The sequence below is a fragment of the Ornithorhynchus anatinus genome, chromosome 2, assembly GCF_004115215.2.
Source record: "Ornithorhynchus anatinus isolate Pmale09 chromosome 2, mOrnAna1.pri.v4, whole genome shotgun sequence".
Taxonomy (NCBI): Eukaryota; Metazoa; Chordata; class Mammalia; order Monotremata; family Ornithorhynchidae; genus Ornithorhynchus; species Ornithorhynchus anatinus.
The window spans coordinates 137,535,841-137,562,175 of NC_041729.1; the positions used below are offsets into that span (position 1 = coordinate 137,535,841).

The following is a 26,335-nucleotide window of genomic DNA, read 5'->3' on the forward strand; positions in this document are numbered from 1 at the left end:
CAGCCTCCTTTCTGACCTTCCAGCATCCTGCCTCTTCCCACTCCAGTCCACACTTCTCTGCTGTCTGGATCATTTTTCTACAAAAACAACCAGGGCATAAAAACATCTCAGACTAAGCCCCCCTTTTCCTCTGCTCCTCCTCCCCTCCTAATTGCCCCACTCCCTCCCTCTGTTCTACCCCCATCCCCACCCCACAGCACTTGTGTATAATTGTGCATATTTTTTATTCTATTTATTGTATTAATGATGTGTATATATATATAGATATATGATTCTATTTATTTATATTGATGCTATTGATGCCTGATCACTTGCTTTGATGTCTATCTCCCCGCTTCTAGACTGTGAGCCCATTGTTGGGTAGGGATTTTCTCTGTTGCTGAATTGTACTTTCCAAGTGCTTAGTGCAGTGCTGTGCACAAGTAAGTGCTCAGTAAAGATGATTGAATGAATGTAAGGACATGTCACCCCACTCCTCAAAAAACTCCAGTGGTTGCCCATCTACCTCTGCATCAGAGAAAAACTCCTCACCTCTGGCTTTAAGGTACTCCCCCACCTTGCCCCCATACTACCTGACCTTACTACTCTCCAGCCTGCACAATTCACTCCTCTAATGCTAACCTTCTCACTGTGCCTCGATCTTAACTATCTCACCACTGACCCCTAACCGACATCCTGCCTCTGGCCCAAATGCCCTCCCTCCTCAAATCCAAATGACAATTATTCTCCTCTAGCTTCAAACCCTTACTGAAGGCACATCTTCTCCAAGAGGCCTTCCCAGACCAAGTCCCCCCTTTCCACTTCTCCCACTCCCTTCTGCATTGCCCTGACTTGCTCTCTTTGTTCTTCCCAGCACTTATGTACATATCTGTCATGTATTTATTTGTACTAATGTCTGTCTCCCCACCTCTAGTCTGTAAACTCATTGTAGGCAGTGAATGTGTCTGTTTATTGTTGTATTGTACTCTCCCAAGCACTTAGTAGTAATAACAATAATAATAATAATGATAGTATTTGTTAAGCACTTACAGTGTGCCAAGCACTGTTCTGAGCACTGATACAAGGTCATCAGGTTGTCCCACATGGGACTCACAGTCTTAATCCCCATTTTATGGATGAGGTAACTAGGCACAGAGAAGTTAAGAGACTTACCCAAAGTCACACAGCTGACAAGTGGCAGAGCTGGATTAGAACCTCTGACTCCCAAGTCTGGGCTCTTACCGCTAAGCCACACTGCTTCTCACACAGTAAGCACTCAATAAATAGGATTGAATGAATGAATGAATGATTACTGCAGTTTTCTCAGAACTGTGAATTTAGCATCCTTGGTGGGGCTTCAGCCCTGACTCATTTCCTGTCCCTAAGCTTACTTGCCTACAACCTGATGCTCCTTCATGGGGTTCATAATTCTCACAAGAAACTTTGAAAATATTGAGAATTGAAAGTGAAAGGCTGTGAGGGAGCAAAATGGTACAAGGGTGGGGGGAGATGGATTGGGGGGTAGGGGCAGGGCCAGGTCTTTCCTTCTGCTGAGAATGGTAGCAAGAGCAGCCAATCTCAGGGCTGGTTGGCTTTCCCCCCTCCCTTCACATTTTCAGTTGCTATTTAACTCCCCTCTCCCATTGTCTTTGAAGAGTGAATGGGGTGTGGAACAGGCTCACAGCAGGTAAGTGTTTCCTACTCTTCCCTCCGCCACCCCTCCCCCAAGATGAGATTAAGTTGACTCTATTTCCCCAATTTCCAGTATTTTAACTGGGGAAACAAGGGTCCCCCTTTCCACCAGCCTGACAGTGCAGGGTTTTGGGGAGGAAGGGACAGACCCAAGCATCTCCCTCTCTTGCTGCCAATAGAGCAGCTGATAGGGTAGAACTGGGAATGCAGAGATTCATTCATTCATTCAGTTGCATTTATTGAGCACTTTCTGTGTGCAGAACACTATATTAAACGCTTGGGACAGTACAATAAAAGAATAAAGAGACACCTTCCCTGCCCACAATGAGTTTACAGTCTAGAGGGGGTGACAGATATTAATATCAATAAATAAACTACAGATATGTACATAAATGTTGTGGGGCTAGGAGGGGGGATGGATAAAGGGAGTATGTCAAGACAACACAGAGAGGGTGGGAGAAGAGGAAAGGAAGGCTTAGTCAGGGAAGAGCTTTTGGAGGAGATGTGCCTCCAATAAGATTTTGAAGGCAGGGAGAGTAAGTGTCTGTCGGATTTGAGGAGAGAGGACATTCCAGGCCAGAGGGAGGACCTGAATGAGGAGGTCAGCGGCAAGATAGATGAAATTGAGGTACAATGAAAAGGTTGGCTTTAGAGGAATGAAGTGTGCTGGTTGGGTTGTAGAAGGAGAGTAGCAAGGTGAGGTAGGAGGGGGCAAGGTAATTGAGTGCTTTAAATCCAATGATGAGTTTTTGTTTGATGTGGAGGTGGATGGGCAACCACTTGAGTTTCTTGATGAGTGGGGGAACTTGTCTTGAATGTTTTTGTAGAAAAATGATCTGGGCAGCAGAGAGAAATATGGTCTTGAGTGGGGAGAGACAGGAGGCTGGGTGGTCAGGAAGGAAGCTGATGCAGTAATCAAGGCAGAATAGGGTAAGTGATTGCATTAACAAGTTAGCAGTTTGGATGGAGAAGAAAAGGTGGATTTTAGCGATGTTGTGGAGGTGGAACCAACAGGATTTGGTGATGGATGGAATATGTGGGTTGAATGTGAGAGAAAAGTGAAGGAAAGTCAAGGTTACAGGCATGTGAGACAGGAAGAATGGTGGTATCATCTGCAGTGATGGGAAAGTTGTAGGGACGACAGGGTTCGTGTGGGAAGATAAAGAGTTCAGTTTTGGACATATTAAATTTGAGGTGACAGGAGAACGTCTAAGTAGAGATGTGTCTAAGGCAGGAGGAAATGTGAGACTGCAGAGAGTGGGGAGATCAGGGCTGGAGATGTAGATTTGTGTATCATCTGCATAGAAGTGGTAGTTAAAATCATGTAAGCGAATAAGTTCTCCAAGACAGCAGGTGTAGATGGAGAATAAAAGGGGACTTAGAAATGAACCTTAATAATAATAATAATGTTGGTATTTGTTAAGAGCTTACTATGTGCCAAGCACTGTTCTAAGTGCTGGGGTAGATACAAGGTAATCAGGTTGTCCCACGTAGGGCTCACAGTCTTCATCCCCATTTTACAGATGAGGTAACTGAGGCACAGAGAAGTTAAGTGATTGCCCAAGTTCAAACAGCTGACAAGCGGTGGAGCCAGGGTTAGATCCCATGACCTCTGAACCCATGACCTCTGACTCCCAAGGCCGGGCTCTTTCCACTGAGCCATGCTGCTTCTTTGAGCCTCCTATCTCTCTCCCTACTCCAGTCTATTCTTCATTTTGCTGCCTGGATCATCTTCCTACAGAAATGCATAATAATAGTGTTGGTATTTGTTAAGCGCTTACTATGTGCAGAGCACTGTTCTCTCCCCTCCTCAAAAACCTCCCTATCAACCTTTGCATGAAACAAAAGCTCCTCACTCGGCTTCAAAGCTCTCTATCCCTTTGCCCCCTCCTACCTCACCTCCCTTCTCTCTTTCTACTGCCCACCCTGTACACTCTGCTCCTCTGCCGCTCACCTCCTCATGGTCTCCCATTCATGCCTGTCCCACCATCGACCCTGGCCCACGTCCTACCACTGTCCTGGAATGCCCTTCATCCTCACATCTGCCAAACTAACTCTCTTCCCCTCTTCAAAGCCCTACTGAGAGCTCACCTCCTCCAGGAGGTCTTCCCTGACTGAGCCACCCCTTTCCCTCTGCTCCTCCTCCCTTCTTCATCCCTCCACACTCTGCTCTTCCCCTTTCCCCTCCCCTCAGCACTGTGCACATTTGTATATATTATTTATTACCCCATTTATTTTGTTAATGAGGTGCATATCTCCATGATTCTTTTTATCTTGATGACATTTTGTTTTGTTTTGTTCTGTTTTGCTTTGCTTTGCTGTCTGTCTCCCCCATTTAGACAGTGAGCCCGATAGTGGGTACGGATTGTCTCTAGCTGTTGCTGAATTGTACATTCCAAGTGCTTAGTATAGTGCTCTGCACATAGCAAGCGTTCAATAAATACTACTGAATAAATGAATGAGCCACATGGACCCCCACAGTTACGGGGTGACAAGCAGAGGCGGGGCCAGCGAAAGAGCCTGAGAATGAGTGCCCACAGAGATAGGAGGAGAATCAGGAGAAGATGGTGTCAGTGAAGCTGAGGTTGTATAATTTTTCCAGGATAAGGGGATGATTGGCAGGGTCATAGGCAGGTGAAAGGTCAAGAAGGATTAGAATGGACTGGTAACAAAGTGCCCATCCCAGCAGCCCTAGCCTTGTGCCTCCCATAGGTGATTGTTCATAATAATAACAATGTTGGCATTTGTTAAGCGCTTACTATGTGCCAAGCACTGTTCTAAGCACTGGGATAGATACAAGGGAATTAGGTTGTCCCACATGGTGCTCACAGTCTTCATCCCCATTTTCCAGATGAGGCAATTGAGGCACAGAGAAGTTAAGTGACTTGCCCACGGTCACACAGCTGACAAGTGGAAGAGCTGGGATTAGAACCCACGACCTCTGATTCCCAAGCCCGGGCTCTTTCCATTGAGTCATGCTGATTCTCTATTAGGGAAGAGTCAGGAACGTTGGACCACTTGGGGCTTGGGTTTCCACTACATCTGGCTGTCGCTACACCTGCCACACTGATGTGAATACATTGTACACCGGGGCAGTTTCCTAAAAAAGTGATATTTCCTGAATACCAACTGTATGCCACGCACTATATTAAGTATTTGGGAGATGACACCATCCCTGAGCTCAAGCAGAGAAGCAACATGTCTCAGTGGAAAGACCAGAGGCTAGGGAGTTAGATGATGTGGGTTCTAATCCTGGCTCCGCCACTCATCTGCTGTGTGACCTGGCAAGCCACATAACTTCTCTGTGTCTCAGTTACCTCATCTGTAAAATGGGAATTAAGACTGTGAGCTACACGTGGGACAACCTGATTACCTTGTATCTACTCTAGTGCTTAGAACAGTGTTTGGCACATAGTAAGGACTTAAATACCATAATAATTGATAATTAGTCAAGGGGAGAGAGAAATTATCATTGACAGAAACAGAAGAAAGAACAGTTACCACTGGGAGTAGCAAGAATATGAAAGATGAATCCATCGATCATATTTATTGTGTTTACCTTGTGTCCCTCATTATGGCAGGGAATGTGTTCTTCATATTATTGTGTTGTACTCTCCCTAGTGCTTAGTACAGTGCCCTGCACACAGTAAGTGCTCAATAAATATGATTGATTGATTTGGGCTTGGAGTCTACAATATGACAGAGTTTCATTCAATCATATTTATTGAGCATTTACTGTGTGTAGAGCACTGTACTAAGCGCTTGGAAAGTACAATTCAGCAACAGATAGAGACAATCCCTGCCCAACAATGGGTTAGTAGTCTAGAAGGCAGGAGACGGACATCAAAACAAGTAAGCAGGCATCAATAGCATCAATATGAATAAATAGAATTATAGATATTAATAAATTAGTAAAATTAATTAATAAAATAAAACAAATACGTACATATATACAAAAGTGCTGTAGGGTGAGGAGGGGGTTAGAGCAGAGAGAGCGAGTCAGAGCAATGGGGAGAGGAGAAGGAACAGAGGAAGATGGGGACCTAGTCTGGGAAGGCTGCCTGGAGGAGATGAGCTTTCAGTAGGGCTTTGAAGGGGGGAAGTGTGCTAGTTTGGCAGATGTGAGGAGGGAGGTCATTCCAGGCCAAGGTAGAACGTGGGCCAGGGGCCAATGGCGGGACAGGCAAGAACGAGGCACAGTGAGGAGATTAGCAGCAGAGGAGTGGAATGTGTGGGCTGGGCTGGAGAAGACTAGGGAGGTGAGGTAGGAGGAGGCAAGGTGATAGAGAGCTTTGAAGCTAATAGAGAGTAGTTTTTGCTTGATACGGAGGTTGATAGGCAACCACTGGAGATTTTTGAGAATAGGGGTTACATGCCCAGAGTGTGTCTGTAGAAAGATAATCCAGGCAGCAGAGTGAACTATTCATTCATTCATTCATTCAATAGTATTTATTGAGCGCTTACTATGTGCAGAGCACTGTACTAAGCGCTTGGGATGAACAAGTCGGCAACAGATAGAGACAGTCCCTGCCGTTTGACGGGCTTACAGTCTAATCGGGGGAGACGGACAGACGAGAACAATGGCACTAAACAGCGTCAAGGGGAAGAACATCTCGTAAAAACAATGGCAACTAAATAGAATCAAGGCGATGTACAATTCATTAACAAAATAAATAGGGTAACGAAAATATATACAGTTGAGCGGACGAGTACAGTGCTGTGGGGATGGGAAGGGAGAGGTGGAGGAGCAGAGGGAAAAGGGGAAAATGAGGCTTTAGCTGCGGAGAGGTAAAGGGGGGATGGCAGAGGGAGTAGAGGGGGAAGAGGAGCTCAGTCTGGGAAGGCCTCTTGGAGGAGGTGATTTTTAAGTAAGGTTTTGAAGAGGGAAAGAGAATCAGTTTGGCGGAGGTGAGGAGGGAGGGCGTTCCAGGACCGCGGGAGGACGTGACCCAGGGGTCGACGGCGGGATAGGCGAGACCGAGGGACGGCGAGGAGGTGGGCGGCAGAGGAGCGGAGCGTGCGGGGTGGGCGGTAGAAAGAGAGAAGGGAGGAGAGGTAGGAAGGGGCAAGGTGATGGAGAGCCTTGAAGCCTAGAGTGAGGAGTTTAGGGTTGAAGTTTAGAGTGAGGAACTATAGACTGAAGTGGGGAGAGACAGGAGGTTGGGAGATCAGAAAGGATGCTGATGCAGTAATCCAGTCGGGATAGGATGAGTGACTGTAGTAACTGGGTAGTGGTTTGGATGGAGAGGAAAGGGCTGATCTTGGCGATATTGTGAAGGTGAGACCGGCAGGTTTTGGTGACGGATTGGATGTGTGGGGTGAATGAGAGAGAGGAGTCAAGGATGACACCAAGGTTGTTGGCTTCTGAGATGGGATGGATGGCAGTGCCGTCCATAGTGATGGGAAAGTCAGGGAGAGGACAGGGTTTGTGAGGAAAGATAAGGAGCTCTGTCTTGGACATGTTGAGTTTTATGTGGTGGGAGGACAACCAGCTGGAGATGTCCTGAAGGCAGGAGGAGATGCGAGCCTGGAGGGAGATTTCGTCTAATGTGGTGGAGAGACATTAAAATAAATTACAGATAGGTGAAGCAGCAGAATATAAGCCTATTTATATACATTCTGTGGGGATGGAGATTGAGAAAAGAGAGACTAATAAAGGAAAATTCTTGAAGAAGGTATGAGCTTAGATCTGTTGACCTTTGGGCATTTTATATTTGCCCCATCCCCAACCCCACAGCATTTATGTACAAACCTTTAAATTATATATTATTTATTTATATTAATATCCATCCCCCTCTTTAGACTGTAAACTCATTATGGGCAGGGAACAGGCCTCCTAATTCTGTTGTATTGTACTATCCCAAGGACTTAGTAGAGTGCTCTGCCCATATTAAGCACTCAAAAGGACCACTGATTGACAGATATGATTTAATATGGCTTAGAAGATGGGAAGAGTTATGGTCTGTTCGATATGAAGGGGAGGGAGTTTCAGGCTAGAGGGAGGACTTGGGCAAAGGTCGGCCTTGAGAGAGATGAGATCAAGGTTCAGTAAGTAGGCTGGAGCTATAGGAGTGTAGTGTGTAGGCTGAATTGCAGCAGGAGATGAGTGAAGTAAGGAATGAGGGGAAGAACTGAAAGAATACTTTAAAGCCAAAGGTAAGGAGCTTCTGTTTTATGCTGAGAGGGCTGGACAACCACTGGAGATTTTTGAGGAGTGGGAAGAAATGTGCAGATTTATTTTAGAAAAATGATTCAGGCAGAGGGTGAAGTAAGGACTGGAGTGGGGAGTGACTGGAGTAGAGAGGTGAGTGAGGAGGCTCATGCAATAGTCTAGGTCGGATATGTTAAGAGCTTAGATCAGGTGGTGGCAGTTTGGATGGAGAGTAAGGAGTAGATTATAAAGATGTTGTGAATGTAGAGCTAATAGAACATGTAGGTTGATAGAAGAGTCGAAAATAATGCCAAGGTTACAGATTTGTGGGACAGAGAGCATGCTGATGCTGTCTACAGTGATGTGCAGGTCAGTGGGAGGACATGGTTTTACTCATAAGATGAGGAGCTGTGTTTTGGACATATTAAGTTTGAGGTATTGATGGGACATATAAGTATAGATGTCCTGAAGGCAGGAGGAAATGCAAGCCTGAAAAGAATGAGAAAGGTTGGAGTTGTCAGTCTGGGAGTCATCTGTGTAGAGATGGCAGATGAAGTTGTAAGAGTGAATGAATTCTCCAAAGGAGTGGGTGTAGAGGGAGAACAGAAGGGAACCCAGAAATTAGTCTTGAGGGCTCCCCTGTAATTAGAGGGTGGGAGGCAGAGGAGGAGCCGGCAAAAGACACTGAGAAAAGAGATAGGAGAAGCAAGAGAGGGCAGTGTCAGTGAAGTTGTGGTTGGATAACATTTCCAGGAGAAGAGGGTGGTCCACAGGAGTGTTGAGGTTGAGGAGTTTTAGGATGAAATAGAGGCTGTTGGATTGGACAAGAAGGTAGTCACTGATGATCTTAGAGAGGGTAGAGAAGCAGCGTGGCTCAGTGGAAAGAGCACGGGCTTTGGAGTCAGGGCTCATGAGTTCGAATCCCAGCTCTGCCACTTGTCGGCTGTGTGACTGTGGGCAAGTCACTTAACTTCTGTGTGCCTCAGTTCCCTCATCTGTAAAATGGGGATTAAGACTGTGAGCCCCACGTGGGACAACCTGATTCTCCTGTGTCTACCCCAGCGCTTAGAACAGTGCTTGGCACAAAGTAAGGGCTTAACAAATACCAACATTATTATTATTATTATTAGTTTCCATGGAGAGAAGGGAGAGGAGAAGTGAATTTTCACTTACTGGCAAGAATGGAATTGTTGGGTACATACTAGTGTTTTATGCTTATGGATTGTGTCGACAATCAAGCAATCATTCAGTGGTATTTATTTAACACTTACTTGTATAACACTTAATACTTAACACTTCTGTAGAACACTATACTAAGCGCTAAATTGTAAGCTCATTGTGGGCTGGGAAAATGTCTACCAATTGTCTTGCATTGTACTCTCCCAAGAGCTTAGTTCAGTGCTCTTCTCAGATTAAGTGCTCAATAAATAACACTGTTTATTGGTAAGGAAAGCATGATAGAATAGAGATGGTAGAAGCATTCCCTTCCCATAAGGAGCTTATTCGCTTGTGATAAGAAGCAGGGCTTACGGAACAAGGTAATTGGTCCAGGGAGATTCCAAACAGAAACCACCTGAGCCTCCTTACAAATACAGAGACCGAGGAGGTTAGAGCTCCAACTACCTTATAATGGAAAAAAATAGCAAAAACTCATAGTAAATAAATTAGGTAACAGAGATTAAAGAACTCTGATCCAAAATGTTTTTCCTTTTCTTCTCCTTAAGGGTTACCTTGTTGATTCTCCCCAAGACCCTGTCTACTTTCCTGCAAGCATCTTGGGGCCCACTCCTTGGTCCACACACTTCGCCCTTAAATCAGGGGACCCCAAGTGTCAGGTTCACCATTTCTGGATCCTCCCCTTGGGATTTTGGAAATTGGGGTGAAACTGCTGCCAATCCATTAGGTTGCTCTTCCCCCACTGTGAAGAAGGAACCTCTCCAACCTACCCTCACCCACCCTGAGGATCCTGCCCTCTAGATCCCAACCTGGAGAATCTTTCACTCTGCATCCTGCTCCAGGATCACTTAGTCCCAACTCTGCAATTTAAAATTTCCTAGGAGAGAATTTTTTTATGGTGTTTGTTAAGCATGTACTATGTGCCAGACACTGTACTAAGTGCAGGGTAGAGACAAATTAGATTGTACGCAGTCCATGTCCCACAAGGGACTCACAGTCTTAATTTTGCAGATGAGGGAACGGAGGCACAGAGAAATAAAATGACTTCCCAAGTTACATAGCGGACAAGTGAAGGAGACGAAGTGATAACAGTGGGGGCAAATAGCTATTTTAAGGAGGGAGCAGCGAGTTAGGTCAAAAGCTGGAGGGAGCCATGGGGTCAAGAGAAGGGTTTTTTAGGATAACAGATACATAAGCATGTTTGAAAGCAGGGAGGAAGTAGCCATTGGAAAGCAAACCATTGAAGATAGCAGTCAAGGAGGGAAAAAGGGAGGTGATGAGTGCTTTAAATAGGTATGAAGGGAAGAGGTCAGAAGCACAAGTGGAAGGAATAGATTTAGAGAGGAGATGAACAACTTATCTTGAGTTGCTGCAGGGAATGTAGGAGGAGTCAAAGAGGGTGGGTGGACAGGGGTGATAGAGAGAAGTAGGGGAGATTTTAAGGAGATCATATCTGATGGTTTCAATTTTGTTGATGAAGTCTATGGCCAGATCATTAGGGGAAGGAGATGGTGGGGATGGAAAGACAGGAGATTTGAGGAGGGAGTTAAATGTCTGAAACATCTGGTGTTGTCAGTAGGTATGAGAATGAATTAGGAAGGAGAAGTATTGTTGTTGGGCAGTGCAGAGGACAAAATCAAAATAGACAAAAATGAATTTAAGGTAAATAAAATCAGAGAGCTATCTCCCAACCTTTGGCTTTAAGGCATTTAATTCACTTTTCCTTCTTCCTCCTGTCTGTAAAATATTTTAGAATCCTTTTCTCCTCTTAGATTATAATTTTATTGAGGTCTATTACCTTTACTAAATTCTCTGCACACATTAGTCACTCAAATATTATTGATTGATATGACCTTGGGGTTTAGTAGGGATTAAGATCTAGAGTACGGAAAGGCAGTTATTCTCAGATTTCAGTCAGTCATATTTACTGAGTGCATACTGTATGCACAGCATTGCACTAAGCGCTTGGGCGAGTACAATATAACAATAGACACATTCCCTGCCCACAGTGAGTTTACAGTCTAGAGGGGGAGACATATAGTCACATAAACTGTAGATATGCACATAAGAGCTGTGGGCTTGGGAGGAGGGATGAATAAAGGAAGTCAGGGCAATACAGAAAAGAGTGGGAGAAGAGGAAAGGAAGATTTATTCAGAGAAGGCCTCTTGGAGGAGATGTGCCTTCAATAAGGCTTTGAAGAAGGGAGAGTAATAAATTGTTGTATATGAGGAGGAAGGACCAGAGGCAGGACATAGGCCAGAGGTCAGTAGTGAGATAGACAAGATGGAGGTACAGTGGGAAGGTTAGCGTTAGAGGAGCAACCAGACTGAGCCCCCCTTTCCCTCTGCTCTTCCTTCCCTCCCCTCCCTCTCACCCTCTGCTCTTCCCCCTTCCCCTCCCCTCAGCACTGTGCTCATTTGTATATATTATTTATTACCCTATTTATTTTGTTAATGATGTATATATCTCCTTGATTCTATTCATCTTGATGTTGTCTTGTGTTGTTTGCTTTGCTGTCTGTCTCCCCCAATTAGACTGGAGGTTGTCATTAGGCAGGGATTGTCTCTGTTGCCAAATTGTACATTCCAAGTGCTTAGTACAGAACTCTACACATTTAAGCGCTCAATAAATACTATTGAATGAATGAAAAGTGATCTGGGCAGCAGAGTGAAGTAGGGACTGGAGTAAGGAGAGGCAGAGGGTTGGAAGATCAGCAAGGAGGCTGAGAGAGTAATCAAAGTAGAATAGGATAAGTGCTTGGATTAACATGGTAGCAATTTGGATAGAGAGGAAAAGTCAGGGGAGGACTGGGTTTGGGTGGGAAGATAAGAAGATGACACGAGGACATTCAAGTAGAGATGTCTTGAAGGCAGGAAGAAATGCAAGACTGGAGGGAGGGAGAGAAATCAGGGCTGAAGATGTAAATTTGAGTATCATCCACATAGAAGTGGTAATTGAAGCAATGGGAGTGAATAAGTTCTCCAAGGTAGTGGGTGTAGATGGAGAATAGAAGAGGACTCAGAAATGAATTTTGAGGGACACCCATAGTTAGGGGGTGGGAGGCAGAGGAGAAGCCCACCAAAGAGCCTGAGAATGGCAGCCAGAGAGATAGGAGGAGAATCAGGTGAGGACAGTATCAGTGAAACCAAGGTTTGATAGTATTTCCAGGAGAATGTGGTGGTTGATAGTGTTGAAGGCAGCTGAGAGGTCAAAGAGGATCCTTGGCAAGATCATTTATGACCTTTGAAAGGGTAGTTTCTGTGGAGTGAAGGGGATGAAAGCCAGATTGGAGGGGCTCAAGGATAGAATTAGAAGAGAGGAACTTGACAGCAGGTATGGACAACTGATCAAGGAATTTGGAGAGGAAAGGTAGGAGGGACATGGGACAATAACATGTGGGGTCAAAGGAGGGTTTTTTAGGATGGGGAGAGGTGTGTTTGAAAGTAGTGGGGAAGAAGCCATTGAAGAAGGGACAGTTGAGAATGGCATTTAGGGACGGAAGAAGGGAGGGACAAATGTTTCGAAAAGGTACGAAGGAATGGGGTCAGATGTGGAGGTGGAGCAGGTGGATTTAGAGAAAATGCAGAAGATCTCCTCTAGAGATACTGCTGGGAAAGATGGGAGAGTTGGAAAAGGGGCAGGAGGAGGGAGGGACTGGCGAGGAGAAGGGGAGATTTTAGGGACATCAAGCCTGATAGTGTCAATTTTCTCAATAAAGTAGGTGGCCAAGTCATTAGAGGCAAGGGATGAGGAAAACGGGGGCACGGGAGTTTTGAGGAGGGAATCATATGCCTGGAACAACTGTTGCAGTCAATGGGCATGGGTGTCAATAAGGATGGAGAAATAATTTTGCAGGGGAGAGGGCAGAGTTAAAGCAAGAATAAACTTGAAGTGGAAGATGGCCTGAGTGGAGTGTGCGGGATTGGGCGGTAGAAAGAGAGAAGGGAGGAGAGGTAGGAAGGGGCAAGGTGATGGAGAGCCTTGAAGCCTAGAGTGAGGAGTTTTTGTTTGGAGCGGAGGTCGATAGGCAACCACTGGAGTTGTTTAAGAAGGGGAGTGACATGCCCAGATCGTTTCTGCAGGAAGATGAGCCGGGCAGCGGAGTGAAGAATAGACCGGAGCGGGGCGAGAGAGGAGGAAGGGAGGTCAGAGAGAAGGCTGACACAGTAGTCTAACCAGGATATAACGAGAGCCCGTAATAGTAAGGTAGCCGTTTGGGTGGAGAGGAAAGGGCGGATCTTGGCGATATTGTAGAGGTGAAACCGGCAGGTCTTGGTAACGGATAGGATGTGTGGGCCCACCCCGCACGCTCCGCTCCTCTGCCGCCCACCTCCTCACCGTCCCTCGGTCTCGCCTATCCCGCCGTCGACCCCTGGGTCACGTCCTCCCGCGGTCCTGGAACACCCTCCCTCCTCACCTCCGCCAAACTGATTCTCTTTCCCTCTTCAAAACCCTACTTAAAAATCACCTCCTCCAAGAGGCGTTCCCAGACTGAGCTCCTCTTCCCCCTCTACTCCCTCTGCCATCCCCCCTTTACCTCTCCACAGCTAAAGCCTCATTTTCCCCTTTTCCCTCTGCTCCTCCACCTCTCCCTTCCCATCCCCACAGCACTGTACTCGTCCGCTCAACTGTATATATTTTCGTTACCCTATTTATTTTGTTAATGAATTGTACATCGCCTTGATTCTATTTAGTTGCCATTGTTTTTACGAGATGTTCTTCCCCTTGACGCTGTTTATTGCCATTGTTCTTGTCTGTCCGTCTCCCCCGATTAGACCGTAAGCCCGTCAAACGGCAGGGACTGTCTCTATCTGTTGCCGACTTGTTCATCCCAAGTGCTTAGTACAGTGCTCTGCACATAGTAAGCGCTCAATAAATACTATTGAATTTAGATTTACCCCAGCAGTGCTCTGCAGCTCGTGCTCAAAAACAAAGGATGTGGGCTGTGGCTATGATCCAGGACTGTGGGTTAGTAGTATAAGATTGATAAAGGGATAGGGGAATGAGTGAGTTGAGTTCAGTAGAGAGGGTGGTGTTGAAAACATCAGTTTGATCACCAAGGGAAGGTCGTCTGGGTATGGATGCTTAAATACTGCTTTCATTTGATTCCTTAAATAAGTAAATATTGGCTTCATATTCATCACCTGAATTGTTTGTGTAATTCATGCGAGGAAATCATGAACTTTGGAAAGTTTGCTCTTAGGATAGTGAGGGGGATTTTGCATTGCTCTGGACAGAAGTCCTTAGGGAGCAGGAATCCCAGGAGCTGAATCCCAGAGGCTTCCCATTCTGGGCAAGAGTGCAGATTCCAAGAGTCGTAGGGTGGTGACAGCAGACTCCAGGTACAGCCTCAAGGGACAGTAACAGCCAAAAAAAAAAAGGCAACAGAGATTTCAAAAGAGAACTGTAAATTGTGACAGATTTAGTCCCTAGCACCTAGAAAAGAAAAACAACGTCCTCATTTTCTAGATTTCATTCATTCATTTATTCAGTCGTATTTATTGAGAGCTTACTATGTACAGAGCACTGTACTAAGTTGTTAGAATGTACAATTCAGCAACAGATAGAGACAATCCCTGCCCAACAATGGGCTCACAGTCTAAATGGGGGAGACAGGCAAGAAAACAAAACAAAAACAAGTAGTCTGGCATCAATATCATCAAGATAGATTCATAGATATATACACATCATTAACAAAATAGAGTAGTGAATAATATATACCAATATGCACAAGTGCTATGCAGGGGGTGGGGGGAGAGCAGAGAGAGGGAGTAGGGGGAATGGGGAGGGGAGGAGGAGCAGAGGGAAAGGGAAGGCTCAGTCTGCAAAAGCTTCCTGGAGGAGGTGAGCTCTCAGTAGGCTTTGAAGAGGGGAAGAGAGTTTGGTGGATATGAGGAGGGAGAGCATTCCAGCTCAGAGGTAGGATGTGGGCCAGGGGTCAATGGCAGGATGGGGTGAGAATGAGGGACTGTGAGGAGGTTAGCGGCAGAGGAGCGGAGTGTATGGGGTGGGCTATAGAAAGAAGGGAGGTGAGGTAGGAGTGGGCAAGGTGATGGAGAGCTTGGAAGCCAATAGTCAAGAGTTTTAGTTTCATGCACAGGTTGACAGGCAACCGCTGGAAGTTTTTGGGGAGGGGAGTGACATGCCCAGAGCATTTCTGGAGAAAGATAATCTGGGCAGCGGAATGAAGAATAGACTAGAGCAGGGAGAGACAGGAGGATGGGAGATCAGAAAGAAGGCTGATGCAATAATCCAGTCAGGATATTATGAGAGTTTGTACCAGCAAGGTAGCAGTTTGGATGGAGAGGATAGGGCAGATCTTGGTGATGTTGTGAAGGTGATCCTGGCAGGTTTTGGTGACAGACTGAATGTGTGTGGTGAATGAGAGAGCAGAGTCAAGGATGAAACCAAGTTTGCGGGCCTGGGAGACGGGAAGGATGGTAGTGCCGTCCACAGTGGCAGGGAAATCAGGAAAAGGATAGGGTTTGGGAGGGAAGATAAGGGCTCAGTCTTGGACATGTTGAGTTTTAGGTGGTGGACAGACATCCAGGTGGAGATGTCCTGAAGGCAGGAGGAAATACGAGCCTGGATGGAGGGGGAGAGAACAGGGGAGGAGATATTGATTTGGGTGTTATCTGCATAGAGATGATTGTTGAAGCCGTGGGAGTGAATGAGTTCACCAAGGGAGTGAGTATAGATGGAGACCAGAAGAGTGCCAAGAAGTGACCCTTGAGGAACCCCTATACCGTTAGTGGATGGGAGGGGGAGGAGCCTGCGAAGGAGATTGACAATGAATGGCCAGAGAAATAAGAGAACCAGGAGAGGACAGAGTCCGTGAAGCCAAGGTTGGATAAAGTGTGGAGGAGAAGGCTATGGTCAACAGTTTCAAAGACAGCTGAGAGGAGAGGAGGATTAGGATAGAGTAGGAGCCTTGGATTTGGCAAGAAGGAGGTCATTGGTGACCTTTGAGAGAGCAGTTTCGGGTGGGGTGGAGGGGATGGAAGCAGATTGGAGGGAGTCCCAGAGAGAGGTGGAGTTGATGAATTCAAGGCAAAAAGTGTAGACGATTCGTTCTAGGAGTTTGAAAGGAAGGGCAGGAGGGAGATAGGATGATAACTGGAAGGGGAAGTGGGGTCAAGAGAGGGCTTTTTTAGGATGGGGAAGACATGGGCATGTTTGAAGGCAGAGGGGAAGAAGCCAATGGAGACTGAGTGGTTAAAGATGGAAGTTAAGGAGGGGAGGAGGGAAGGGGCAAAAGTTTTTATAAGGGGAGAAAAAATTAGCTATCGCCTATGTTAACAAAATCCAGGCTCCACCACTTTTCTGCTGTGTGACCTTGGGCAAGTCAGTTAACTTCTCTCTGAGTTACCTCATCTGTAAAATGGGGGTTAAGACTTGTAAACATTTATTGAATGTTTACTATGTGCAGAGCAGTGTACTAAACGTTTAGGAGAATACAATATAACAAACAGAAACATTCCCTGTCTACAATGAGCTTGCAGTCTAGAGGGGGAAACAGACAATATAAATAAATTACTTTGCAATTATCCCCCAGGACATTCATTCTGACTTCGAAAATAAACAATTTCAAACTAATGTAAATCTCTTGAGTCATTTAACTGACTACCTGGTTTGCTATTCTCATCTAGGTATAGCATTCAAAGTTCTGCAGTCATCATATCTATCTTTGGGAAGCAACCTGGGGGTCACCTTGAATGGGGCCCAGATCTGGATAAGAAGCTGAGAGAGGTGGGTCTGAATTCAGAATACTGACTGCCTAAGCTACAAAAACATATTGGAGTAACCAATTTGCAGATTCTCCAGTACCTGGACCAGAAGGATGTGCTGAAACCTGAACCCCACATTCAACATACCTGGGAGAAGCAGGCACTGGAGAAACTTCTTTCTCTATCCCATAGTCGGGTGAGAGACCTGGAATCCACACAGGCAAACAGCCAAGAGGTGATAATGAGGAAGAATGAAAAGGAGCTACAGGAAGCAATAACAATCCCACCACAGTGCAGTGAGCCATCTGAAAAGCCCCAGTCAGAGATCACAGAAGACAATCAAAGGCAACCAAGCATCGCAAAGGAGACTCTGACAGGCAGAAAGAGAATACCAGATAAAGAGCTTCTGAGCTGGGCATCCAGGGGCCTGGCCCTGCAAGGGATTTACCTGACCGACAACCCTAACGACCTGCTGGAGCAGCGAGAACCACTAATTAGGATCCCTGAGGATTTTGCTCTCCGAGGCCCAGGGCAGCAGTCGAGGTTTGAGAAGAAGGAGTTTTCATCCTCTCAAGCAGAAGCCTCATTCACGCAGAAAATGGAGAAACTGGGCTTCAGTCTGAGCTGCTCAGCCACATCTCCAGACTGGGGCTGTAGCTGGGAGGCTGGTTTAGATTCCAGCAAATCTTCAGAATCCAAAGGCAGCAGCTCATCCCTCTCTGGTTACAACTACATCTGCACAGCCAAGTTCAGCTATGTCCCACTGGCCTCCGCTCACCTCGTGCAGCACCAGCTGAGACTGTCCCAAGAAGCCCTTGGGGAACTCAAACATATCGAGGATCTGGGCTTCGTGCCCTTAGGAGCAAGTGTGAACACTTCTTCTGCAGGTTTGGTTCCCACATCAACCAGGGACCCCTGCACCTGGGGGGGATATTCTGGTGGAAAGCAGTAGTGGAGGGTTTCAGGGAGGAGCAGCGGGAGGATGTGAGGCAACAGGCATGTAATGCACTGGAGTCTTACATCAGGTGCGGTGACAGTGTCTTGGGTGTGAAGGCAACAGTGGGTGTGGGGGGATCTAGGTCCCACTCAGAAATGTCATTCAAAGGCAAAGAGACCAAGAGCCTCCAAACAGCCATTCAACTGTCTTTAACTATGACAGGTGGCCCCCCAGGGGTGGACTCTGTCTCCCATTGGAAAGCTGGGCTGGTAGCCAGTAACAAGACCTGGTGTGTGATTGATCGAGGCCAACGACTGCTGCCCGTATGGGACCTAATCCTGTCCAATCACAGAAAGGATTTTCGGGATGTTCTTCAAGTGAACCACCAGCTCGCGGAGGCCTACACAGACCTAACGGGCATAAGTGTGGAGATCCTAGAGGGAGAGGAATTACAAAAGGCAATGGAGGACATGAATGCTCTCCTAGACCATGTGAAAGCCTGGGAAGAAACTGAGCCCAAAAAACAGCTGTTAAAAGTGATTGATTTCAAGAAGAGATTGAAAGAGAGAACGGAAAATGACAATTTGTGGATCAATCAATGCCTTCCTGATGAAAGGCTTCAGAATTTCTTAATCAAGATAGTTTCAAAATATGAAAATTCCCTGGCTCCTGACGTGAATCAAATTAAGTCTTTCATGACCTGCCTTCTGACACCTCAGGAGCATTGTGTTGAAAATTTTCCCCAGTTGTCCTCCATTATAAAGTGGTCTTTTCACTTAGATGAACAGCAAGAAATGGAGACCTTTGTTTGCAGTTTGGATGATTTCCTCAAAGTTTTACAGCGAGTGGAGGACAATATTCAAGAAACTGCACATGTTCCTGGAACTTCAATGACTTCTGGCAAGGATACCCAAAGAAATGCCACTGTAAATCTAAGCAAGTCATTCCGCTCATTATGGAAGAATCTCAGAGAGATGGAGCAGAGAGATGAGGAAATGCTGCTGCTTTGCATTGCCATAAATTCAGGCTACAGCGTGGAAATTGGTTCTTTCCAAGGTCTTTTAGGAATTCCAGAAATCAGCTTCATGAAAAAGGAAATGAAAAAGGCCTTGGAGAAATTCCTAATGCTCAGGAATGAGGACACCTGCCGAGCTGAAGCTTTCCTGCTATTGACAGGGCTGACAGCAGCCCCTGAAGGTAAAGTTTGGACCTCTGAAGAGAAGATGAAAAAATGGGAGCTTATGAAAAATCACTTGGGGAGCTCACTCTCAAGTGAAATTTCTGACACCATTAGCAAATACTTCTCACCTCATGACTGGGAAGCCCTAGAGGGAGCCCTGAAGATCCTCATTGATAAAGGTTATGACCCCATAGCAGATGCTAGATTAAGGGAAATGGTAGTGAGAGAATTAGAAAATGTCCACCAGGGACAAAAGCAGGAAAATACTACAACATCAGAGTCCGCAGCCCTGCAGTCTCATGCTAACCCACAGGAAGGTGTCCCGAAGCAGGACTTTCAAGAGCTGATCAGAAGGCTGGGCTTACAGAAGTACTTCCCAAGGAAAATGCAGAGGGCAGATTTCCAAGTGATTAATGACTTGTTCCTGGGAGAGAGCCAGCCTGACAGTGAATCCGATCTGCCCTTTTGTATTTTGCAAAAGCTGATGATGCTGGACTGTCAGGCAAGGTATCTGGTTTGCAGAAGTGATGAGGAAACAATCTCCATAGACACCCCACACCTCCATCTAGAAAAAGTGTCTGATATCTTGGCTAATATTTTCGGACACACACCCGTAAAACTGAATGACTCCCCTGGCCCCAAGCAGACACACCTGCATCCCATGGACGTGCAGATGGCCATCTTCCACTGTGCTGATAACTTCAGGCAGTACATGTTCTCAAGGCTCTCTGCTTGCCAGTTTGCTCTCCCACTTTTGGTCCCAAGTCCTTGTTCTGCACAGATTGAATTCCCTCTTTGGGCCTTTTGCCAAGTAAAGAAGGAGTGGCAGAATTATGAGAAATCAGATGGGAAAATTACCAACAGGAAATGTAACAACAAACTCATTCGTCAAGTAAAGACCCCAGTGGTGTCTTTCCTGAGGCTTGGCATGTCAGCCTCTTCAAAATCTCAGATCCTTAATGCTCTGCTTAGCAAACAGAGGCATAACATTTTTTTCCATCGTCACTGCAGGAACAGCAGTAAAAACTGCCTCTTGCTCCAGGGGGTTGCAGAAATTTCCTGGTACTGCCCTGGTGGGAAGGAGGATGACAGGTTTGACTGCTGTGTTGCATTCACTAATCTGCGTGGAAATGCAAAAGAACATGAAAAACAAATCAGGTTTTTACAAGAAATAACTTCTGTGTATGTAATCTTCTTGTCATCAGCGGATCATGATGAAAAAGACAGAAAAGTTATCGAAGATCTCCTATGTACCTTAAAGACTTTAATCCTGGTCTGGGTGGACAAGGAGGTTGTTATGAATAACAACAGTGAAACAGTAAAAAATATAGCTATCAAGAACAAGAATGAGGCAGAATTAATCACTGAGCTGACTGCACAAATTAAAAGTGCTATAGATGCCTCAAAAACCTTTTACAGCCTTGATGCTTGTGCTGCCGTTGCTCAGAATCTTGGATTCCTTCTTGATGAAGATGAAGCCGAATGTAAGGAAGGGAAAGAACTGGCAGAGAAAGCAGTAAGTCTGCTGAAGAACAAGAATTTTCTGGAGAACAAGGATGAATTTTTACCCCTTCAAGGAGATCTGTGGCACAGGTGGTGTGAAAATGACAAACAGCTAACTAATCTGAGGGAAAGCAAGGACAGGAGTATTGAGCAGCACCAAAGCCAAACGGAATCCAAAAAACTTGAAATACGCCATCAGCAGGTTCAAAAAGCATTTCCTCTAAATGATCTAATGAAGTTGGTGCTCTCAGCTCTTTATTCCCAGTCAGGTGACACCAAACTGTACTTCCTGCATTGGCTGAAAGTATTCATCGAGGAGCTGTCTTCTGATCATCTGACAGAACTTCATCAAGACTACCATAAAATGTGGTCAGAAATGCAAACCAATAAGAACTGCCAAAAGAACTTACAATCACTGGCGGAGAAGATGAGGAGATCAACCTTTGGCCTTGAACACATTTTGAGAGAAATAGGTCAAATCTATGAAGCTGTGGATGAAACTTTACTTAATCAGGACAGGCTCATTCTTCGTCTTCCCCAGATTGTTGCAGACCTTATGCTTGCTGGTTATCCCATGGAGCTCATGGATGGGGATACTTCTTATGTACCCCTGAAATGGGTGACAGCTGTTTTTGGCAGGTTAACTGAGACCCTAAAAGATAAAAGACTATTTGTGCTTTCCGTCCTGGGTCTCCAGAGCAGCGGGAAATCCACACTGCTGAACACCATGTTCGGTCTGCAATTTGCTGTCAGTGCAGGGAGATGCACCCGTGGAGCCTATATGCATCTCCTCAAAGTGGAGGAAAAGGTCAGGGAACACCTGGGATTTGACTTTGTGCTCGTCATAGACACTGAGGGTCTCCGGGCCCCAGAGCTCGCCAGTAAGCCACTGAATCATGACAACAAGCTGGCAACCTTTGTCATCGGCCTTGGTAATTTGACCGTGATCAATATTTTTGGAGAGAATCCTTCTGAAATGCAAGACATTCTGCAGATCGCAGTTCAGGCCTTCCTGAGGATGAAGCAAGTAAGACTTTCCCCGAGCTGTGTGTTTGTGCATCAGAACGTGGGTGGAATTAGCGCAGAGGAAAAAACTAGGGAAGGAAGAAGGTGCCTGCAACAGACTTTGGACAAAATGGCAATTATCGCAGGCAAAGAAGAGTCTTATGAGGTAACCGGCTTTAATGATGTGATCCGGTTTAATGTGAACACTCACGTCCATTACTTTTCTCACCTGTGGGAAGGGGATCCCCCAATGGCCCCTCCTAATCCCAGTTACAGCCACAATATTCAGGATCTGAAGAGTCAGATTCTCAAACCTGAAAAGGAAAACCAACACCATTATCCCCAGGTTCTCAGGATGACAGAGTTTACAGTGCATTTTAGAGAGTTATGGAAAGCTTTGTTAAATGAGAACTTTGTTTTCAGCTTCAAAAATAGCCTGGAGATTTCAGCATACAACAAGCTGGAATCCCAGTTTAGTAAATGGACCTGGGAGTTGAGAAGTCACATGCTTGATGTGCGACACAAACTGGGTATTCAAATTAAAAATGAAAAATGCCTGGATATAAACCGAAGTCTCATCGAAAATCAGATAGAAGAGAAATTCAAAATGACAATGGATAGTTTCCAAGTCTTCTTCAAAGAACATGATGACCATGGGCTATTGGTTCAGTGGAGAGCATCTTCTGAAAAAAAGTTGCTATGTTTTAAACAAGAGCTTGTGGATGATATTTACAAACAATGTAAAATTTTCATGACCAAAACCAAGCACCTCATTTTAGTAGCTCAAAAGAAACAAGATTACAAGGATGAACTCCTCAAAAGAAGCAAAGATTTGGTTGTGAAATTCAACAATCAAAATGTAAGTGAACCTGAACTTAGAGAGGAATTTGATAAACATTGGGATAAGTGGATTGATGAGTTATCTGCTGAGAAGACACTTTCTGAAAAACACAATATCATTCATGACATGGAAACATTTCTTAGACATCATTTTCAGGCTGTTGCTGACATAGAAAACAGAATTCAGGAGTCCTCCAAATGGACCTGTGTTCCCTATGAACGTTATGAGGAGGGAAAGAAGTTACAAAAAATATGGTCCTCAATCCCCTTTTTTGGCAACTCATGTAGCAAAGATAAGTTAAAGAAAACAACCCAACTCTTGGAAAAACAGATGTATGACTACATTCTCGAGGAAGAACTCAGTGGCCAAGATTACAGCCCCCATTATTTTGCAGAAATAGTGGCTAAGATAAAAGATACATTAGAAACTCAATCTACTGAAACAAAATTTCCCACTTCTTATCAAACAGATGTGTGCCTGTTTTTGTGCCACAAAGCAACAAAAAGATTAAATGAGATGAGCAATACATTTCAGAAATACAATGATCCAACAACTTACCTTACAAGCCACAGAGATGACTTATTTTTTAGTTTTCAAATTTACTTTCAGGCAGCCATATCCAGCTCTGTGTTTGCCGATTTCTTGTGTAACAAGTTGAAAGAGGCCATCCGCTATGAAATCTATGAGAAGACTGCTAAGGCAATTGCTGACCAGATGAAAAAATCCCATCCAGCCTTCAGGTCTAACAGATCAAAATTGGAATTCTACATGCTGAAATCTCTTGCAGAAGAGGAAAGCCTGGAGAAGTACAATCAATATATATACAATCCAAAATATTTCATGGGGGAGTTTATTAGAAAATGTGTTGATGAGTATGTAAATCAGGAGAACCCCAAACTGAAGGGCTTGTTAGAAGAAAACCTTAAGGAATTCCAAGATCTTGGTCATTCAGCAATTGTAGAATCCACTGAAGCTATCCAACATAAAAGAGGGAATGCATCTATGTGGTTGAATGAATTTCATAGGATACTGGGAGATAACTTGTATGTTTCACGAAGAGAATTGAAAACTATTGAACATCACAAGATAACTGACTTGAAAATTTTTAAGGAGACCATGACTAAAACTCTGACTGACAAACTACAGAAGCTGAAAAATGACTTTGCTACTACTGACCTGGATCCATTTCTATCCAAACCCCATGAGATCCTTCATGAGTCCCTGATTGGTTGCTCTGAGCAATGTCCCTTCTGCCTCGCTCTCTGCACAAACACAATTCCTGGTCATGAAGGGTGCCACAGTGTGGAGATACATCGTCCAGTGGCCTTATCAGGTGCTAAGTGGAGTGGAACAGATTGCCTAGTCATTGACTTTTGCTCAAGCCTTGTAGCAAGTGATTCCTCCATTATATTGGGAAGAAAGAAAATTCCAGTCAAGAATTATAGAGAGGTTGGCCCTGCTTATGCTAAGTGGGACATTAAACCAGGAACCTCTGCACTATCTTACTGGAAGTGGTTTATTTGTCGATTCCAAAAAGATCTGGAAAAGGATCAAAATGGAAAATTTGAGGGAAAGGGGAAAATTCCAGAACAATGGAAATCTTTAACAAAGGAGAAGGTAATGGAAGAACTGATGTAGAAAACTTTAGCACTTTACCACCATTACTCATTTTCTCAGTGAAGATAGTTTCAAAAGAGAAGCTGTCACTTGTTTGGAGGACAGTGATTTAATCCATTACTAGAACTATTAGTAATAGTGGTATTGGTGATAGCAGCAATGGTAATTTTTGTTCTCAATGCTAGGAAAGAGTATTCATGAGGGAAATAGACAAGAATTCTGTTCCTCAAGGGACTGACCATCTTACAATAAGTGTGGGCTAAGGGGAGTGGAGGACTAGAGACAAACACACAGGGAACTACGAAATATTAAGTCGTTAAAGCAACATAAGGGACAGGGACAAATATGTAATTCACAAAATAAGAGCAAAATCCAGTAGGGAGCTGTGGCTAGAGGAGCAGAATTTATCCTCATGATTCAAAGTCCACAGCAATAACTGCACAGCCACTAATTTTCCAGCAGTTAAACTCACTGTGGGCAGGGAATACATCCACTGACTCTACTGTATTGTACTCTCCCAAGGGCTCAGTACAGTATTCTGCACATAGCGCTCAATAAATGCCATTTTTGATGATAACGATGATGACGATGAGGTCTAATATAACAGGTGCTGTTCGCATTCCCACTGGGGTGGCGGAAAGCAGAGGAGGATAAGGTCACCTCGTGATGCAGAGGGGAGCTAGTGCCAGCCTCAGATGGTAGGGATGGAAGGGTTTTGCTCAGACATGGTGAGGGGTGTGGGAGTGTGCAGGGAGGCAATCCTGTAAATGCCCCATGGTCTTATTCATTGAGCTCTGGATCTATAGAAGGTCCAAGAAAACAGAACAGTGGTTTTTATACCCTGCCGGGCACACACAGAGCATGCCAGGGATGGCATAGAGTTCTTAAGCTGCGGGGGGAGGGTTGAGAACATGTGAGCTCATCTCTAGACTATGAGCTTGTTGTGGGCTTGTTGTGTGTGCTCTCCCAGCACTTAGTACAGTACTTTGCACATAGAAAGCTCTCAATAAATACAATTAAATGAATGAATGCAGTTATGCATGCATTTTGCTCAGTTGTAATGAAAGAGCAATGGCTTTTATAGCCAGCCTGGATTGCCCAGAATACAACAACGACAGATAGAGAGTACCTCAGTTGTGGGGTCTGTTAGTGGGAGTAGGGGGTGGTTGAGGGCACGCAGGGAGCTGAGACTGCAATTATAGGATGTTTTGCTCCAGTGGAGGTGAAGAGAATCCAAAAAAGCAGAGCAATGACTTTTGTACCTGGCCTAGGATGCACAGAGCATGCCAGACTCAGGCAGAGAGTTTCTCAGAAAGGCTTTTTGTAGGAGACAAGTTTCTGTAAACCTTCAAAGGAGGGGACAAATATGATTTAGTGCCCAAAGGGTATTTCAGTAATGGGATGGACAATGGAGCAGAGGTTGGGGAATCTGGGGTTTGACTGACACGGACCCCAGAGCTTGCCAGTAAATCTCGGAATTATGACAGTGAGCTGTCGACCTTATAGAGCACAGGCCTGGGAGTCAGAAGGTCATGGGTTCTAATCCTCGCTCTGCCAACTGTCTGTTGTGTGACCTTGGGCAAGTCACTTAACTCTGGGCCTCAGTTACCTCATCTGTAAAATGGGAATTGAGACTGTGAGCCCTGTGTGGGATAGGGACTATGTTCAACTTGATTTGCTTGTAGCCACCCCAGCGCTTAGTAAAGTACCTGGTATATAGAAAGCCCTTAACATAATAATCATTATTATTATTGCCAATAACTTGATTATAACTAACATTTTTGGCAAGAATCCTTCTGAAATGTTGGACAATCTGCCGATCGCAATCCAGGCCTTTCTGAGGATAAAAAAAGTGAGACTTTCCCCAAGCTGTGTTTGTGCATCAAAATGATGGTAAAACTGGTCCTGAGGAAAATCTAGGACAGGAAGAAGATGCTGGTAGCAGACTTTGGACAAAAGAGAAATTATTGCAACCGAAGAAGAGTTTTATCATGTTCCAGAAGGGAAAGCATTAGATCTAAGGAAAGATGATTTGAACCAGATTTGTTTTTGCTGTTGCTTTGTTAAGAGATGATTAAATCTGTTAGAAGCAGCATGGCTTAGTGGAAAAAAACACAGGCCTGGGCATCAAAGGACCTGGATTCTAATTCTGGCTCTGCCAACTGCTTGCTGTGGGAACTTGGGCAAGTCACTTAATTTCTCTGTGCCTCAGTCTCCTCAACTGTAAAATTGGGATTATATTCTACTCCCTCCTACCTAGCCTGTGAGTGCCACGTGCGACAGGGCCTGTGCCAACCAAATAAACTTATATCTTCCCCAGGGCTTAGAAGAGTGTTTGACACACATAATCCTTAATAAATACCATAATAAAAGGATGGTGTTGGAAAAATAGTAGAGTAAATTTACAAAATCCTGTAATGGATGAAATGCTTGTGTGTCTTTGCAAATAAGAAATAGATTTATTATTGATCTTCTTATGTTAATTAGAAATGTGCTAATTAGAAATAATAAAATTGGTCATGCTAA

The 26,335-nt window shown here is 44.9% G+C and overlaps 1 protein-coding gene across 1 annotated transcript in view; it reads left to right on the forward strand.

Annotated features, from left to right (window-relative positions):
* The first annotated feature begins 7,298 nt into the window (after positions 1-7,298).
* The window catches only part of LOC100091963 (interferon-induced very large GTPase 1-like), a 49,498-nt gene continuing 30,461 nt past the window's right edge, over positions 7,299-26,335 (forward strand). Inside the window, exons 1-4 of the mRNA XM_039914620.1 lie at positions 7,299-7,346; positions 9,547-9,657; positions 16,815-17,594; positions 17,636-23,420. Coding sequence (XP_039770554.1) covers positions 7,299-7,346; positions 9,547-9,657; positions 16,815-17,594; positions 17,636-23,420 — 6,724 coding nt within the window. The remainder of the gene's footprint in view (positions 7,347-9,546; positions 9,658-16,814; positions 17,595-17,635; positions 23,421-26,335) is intronic.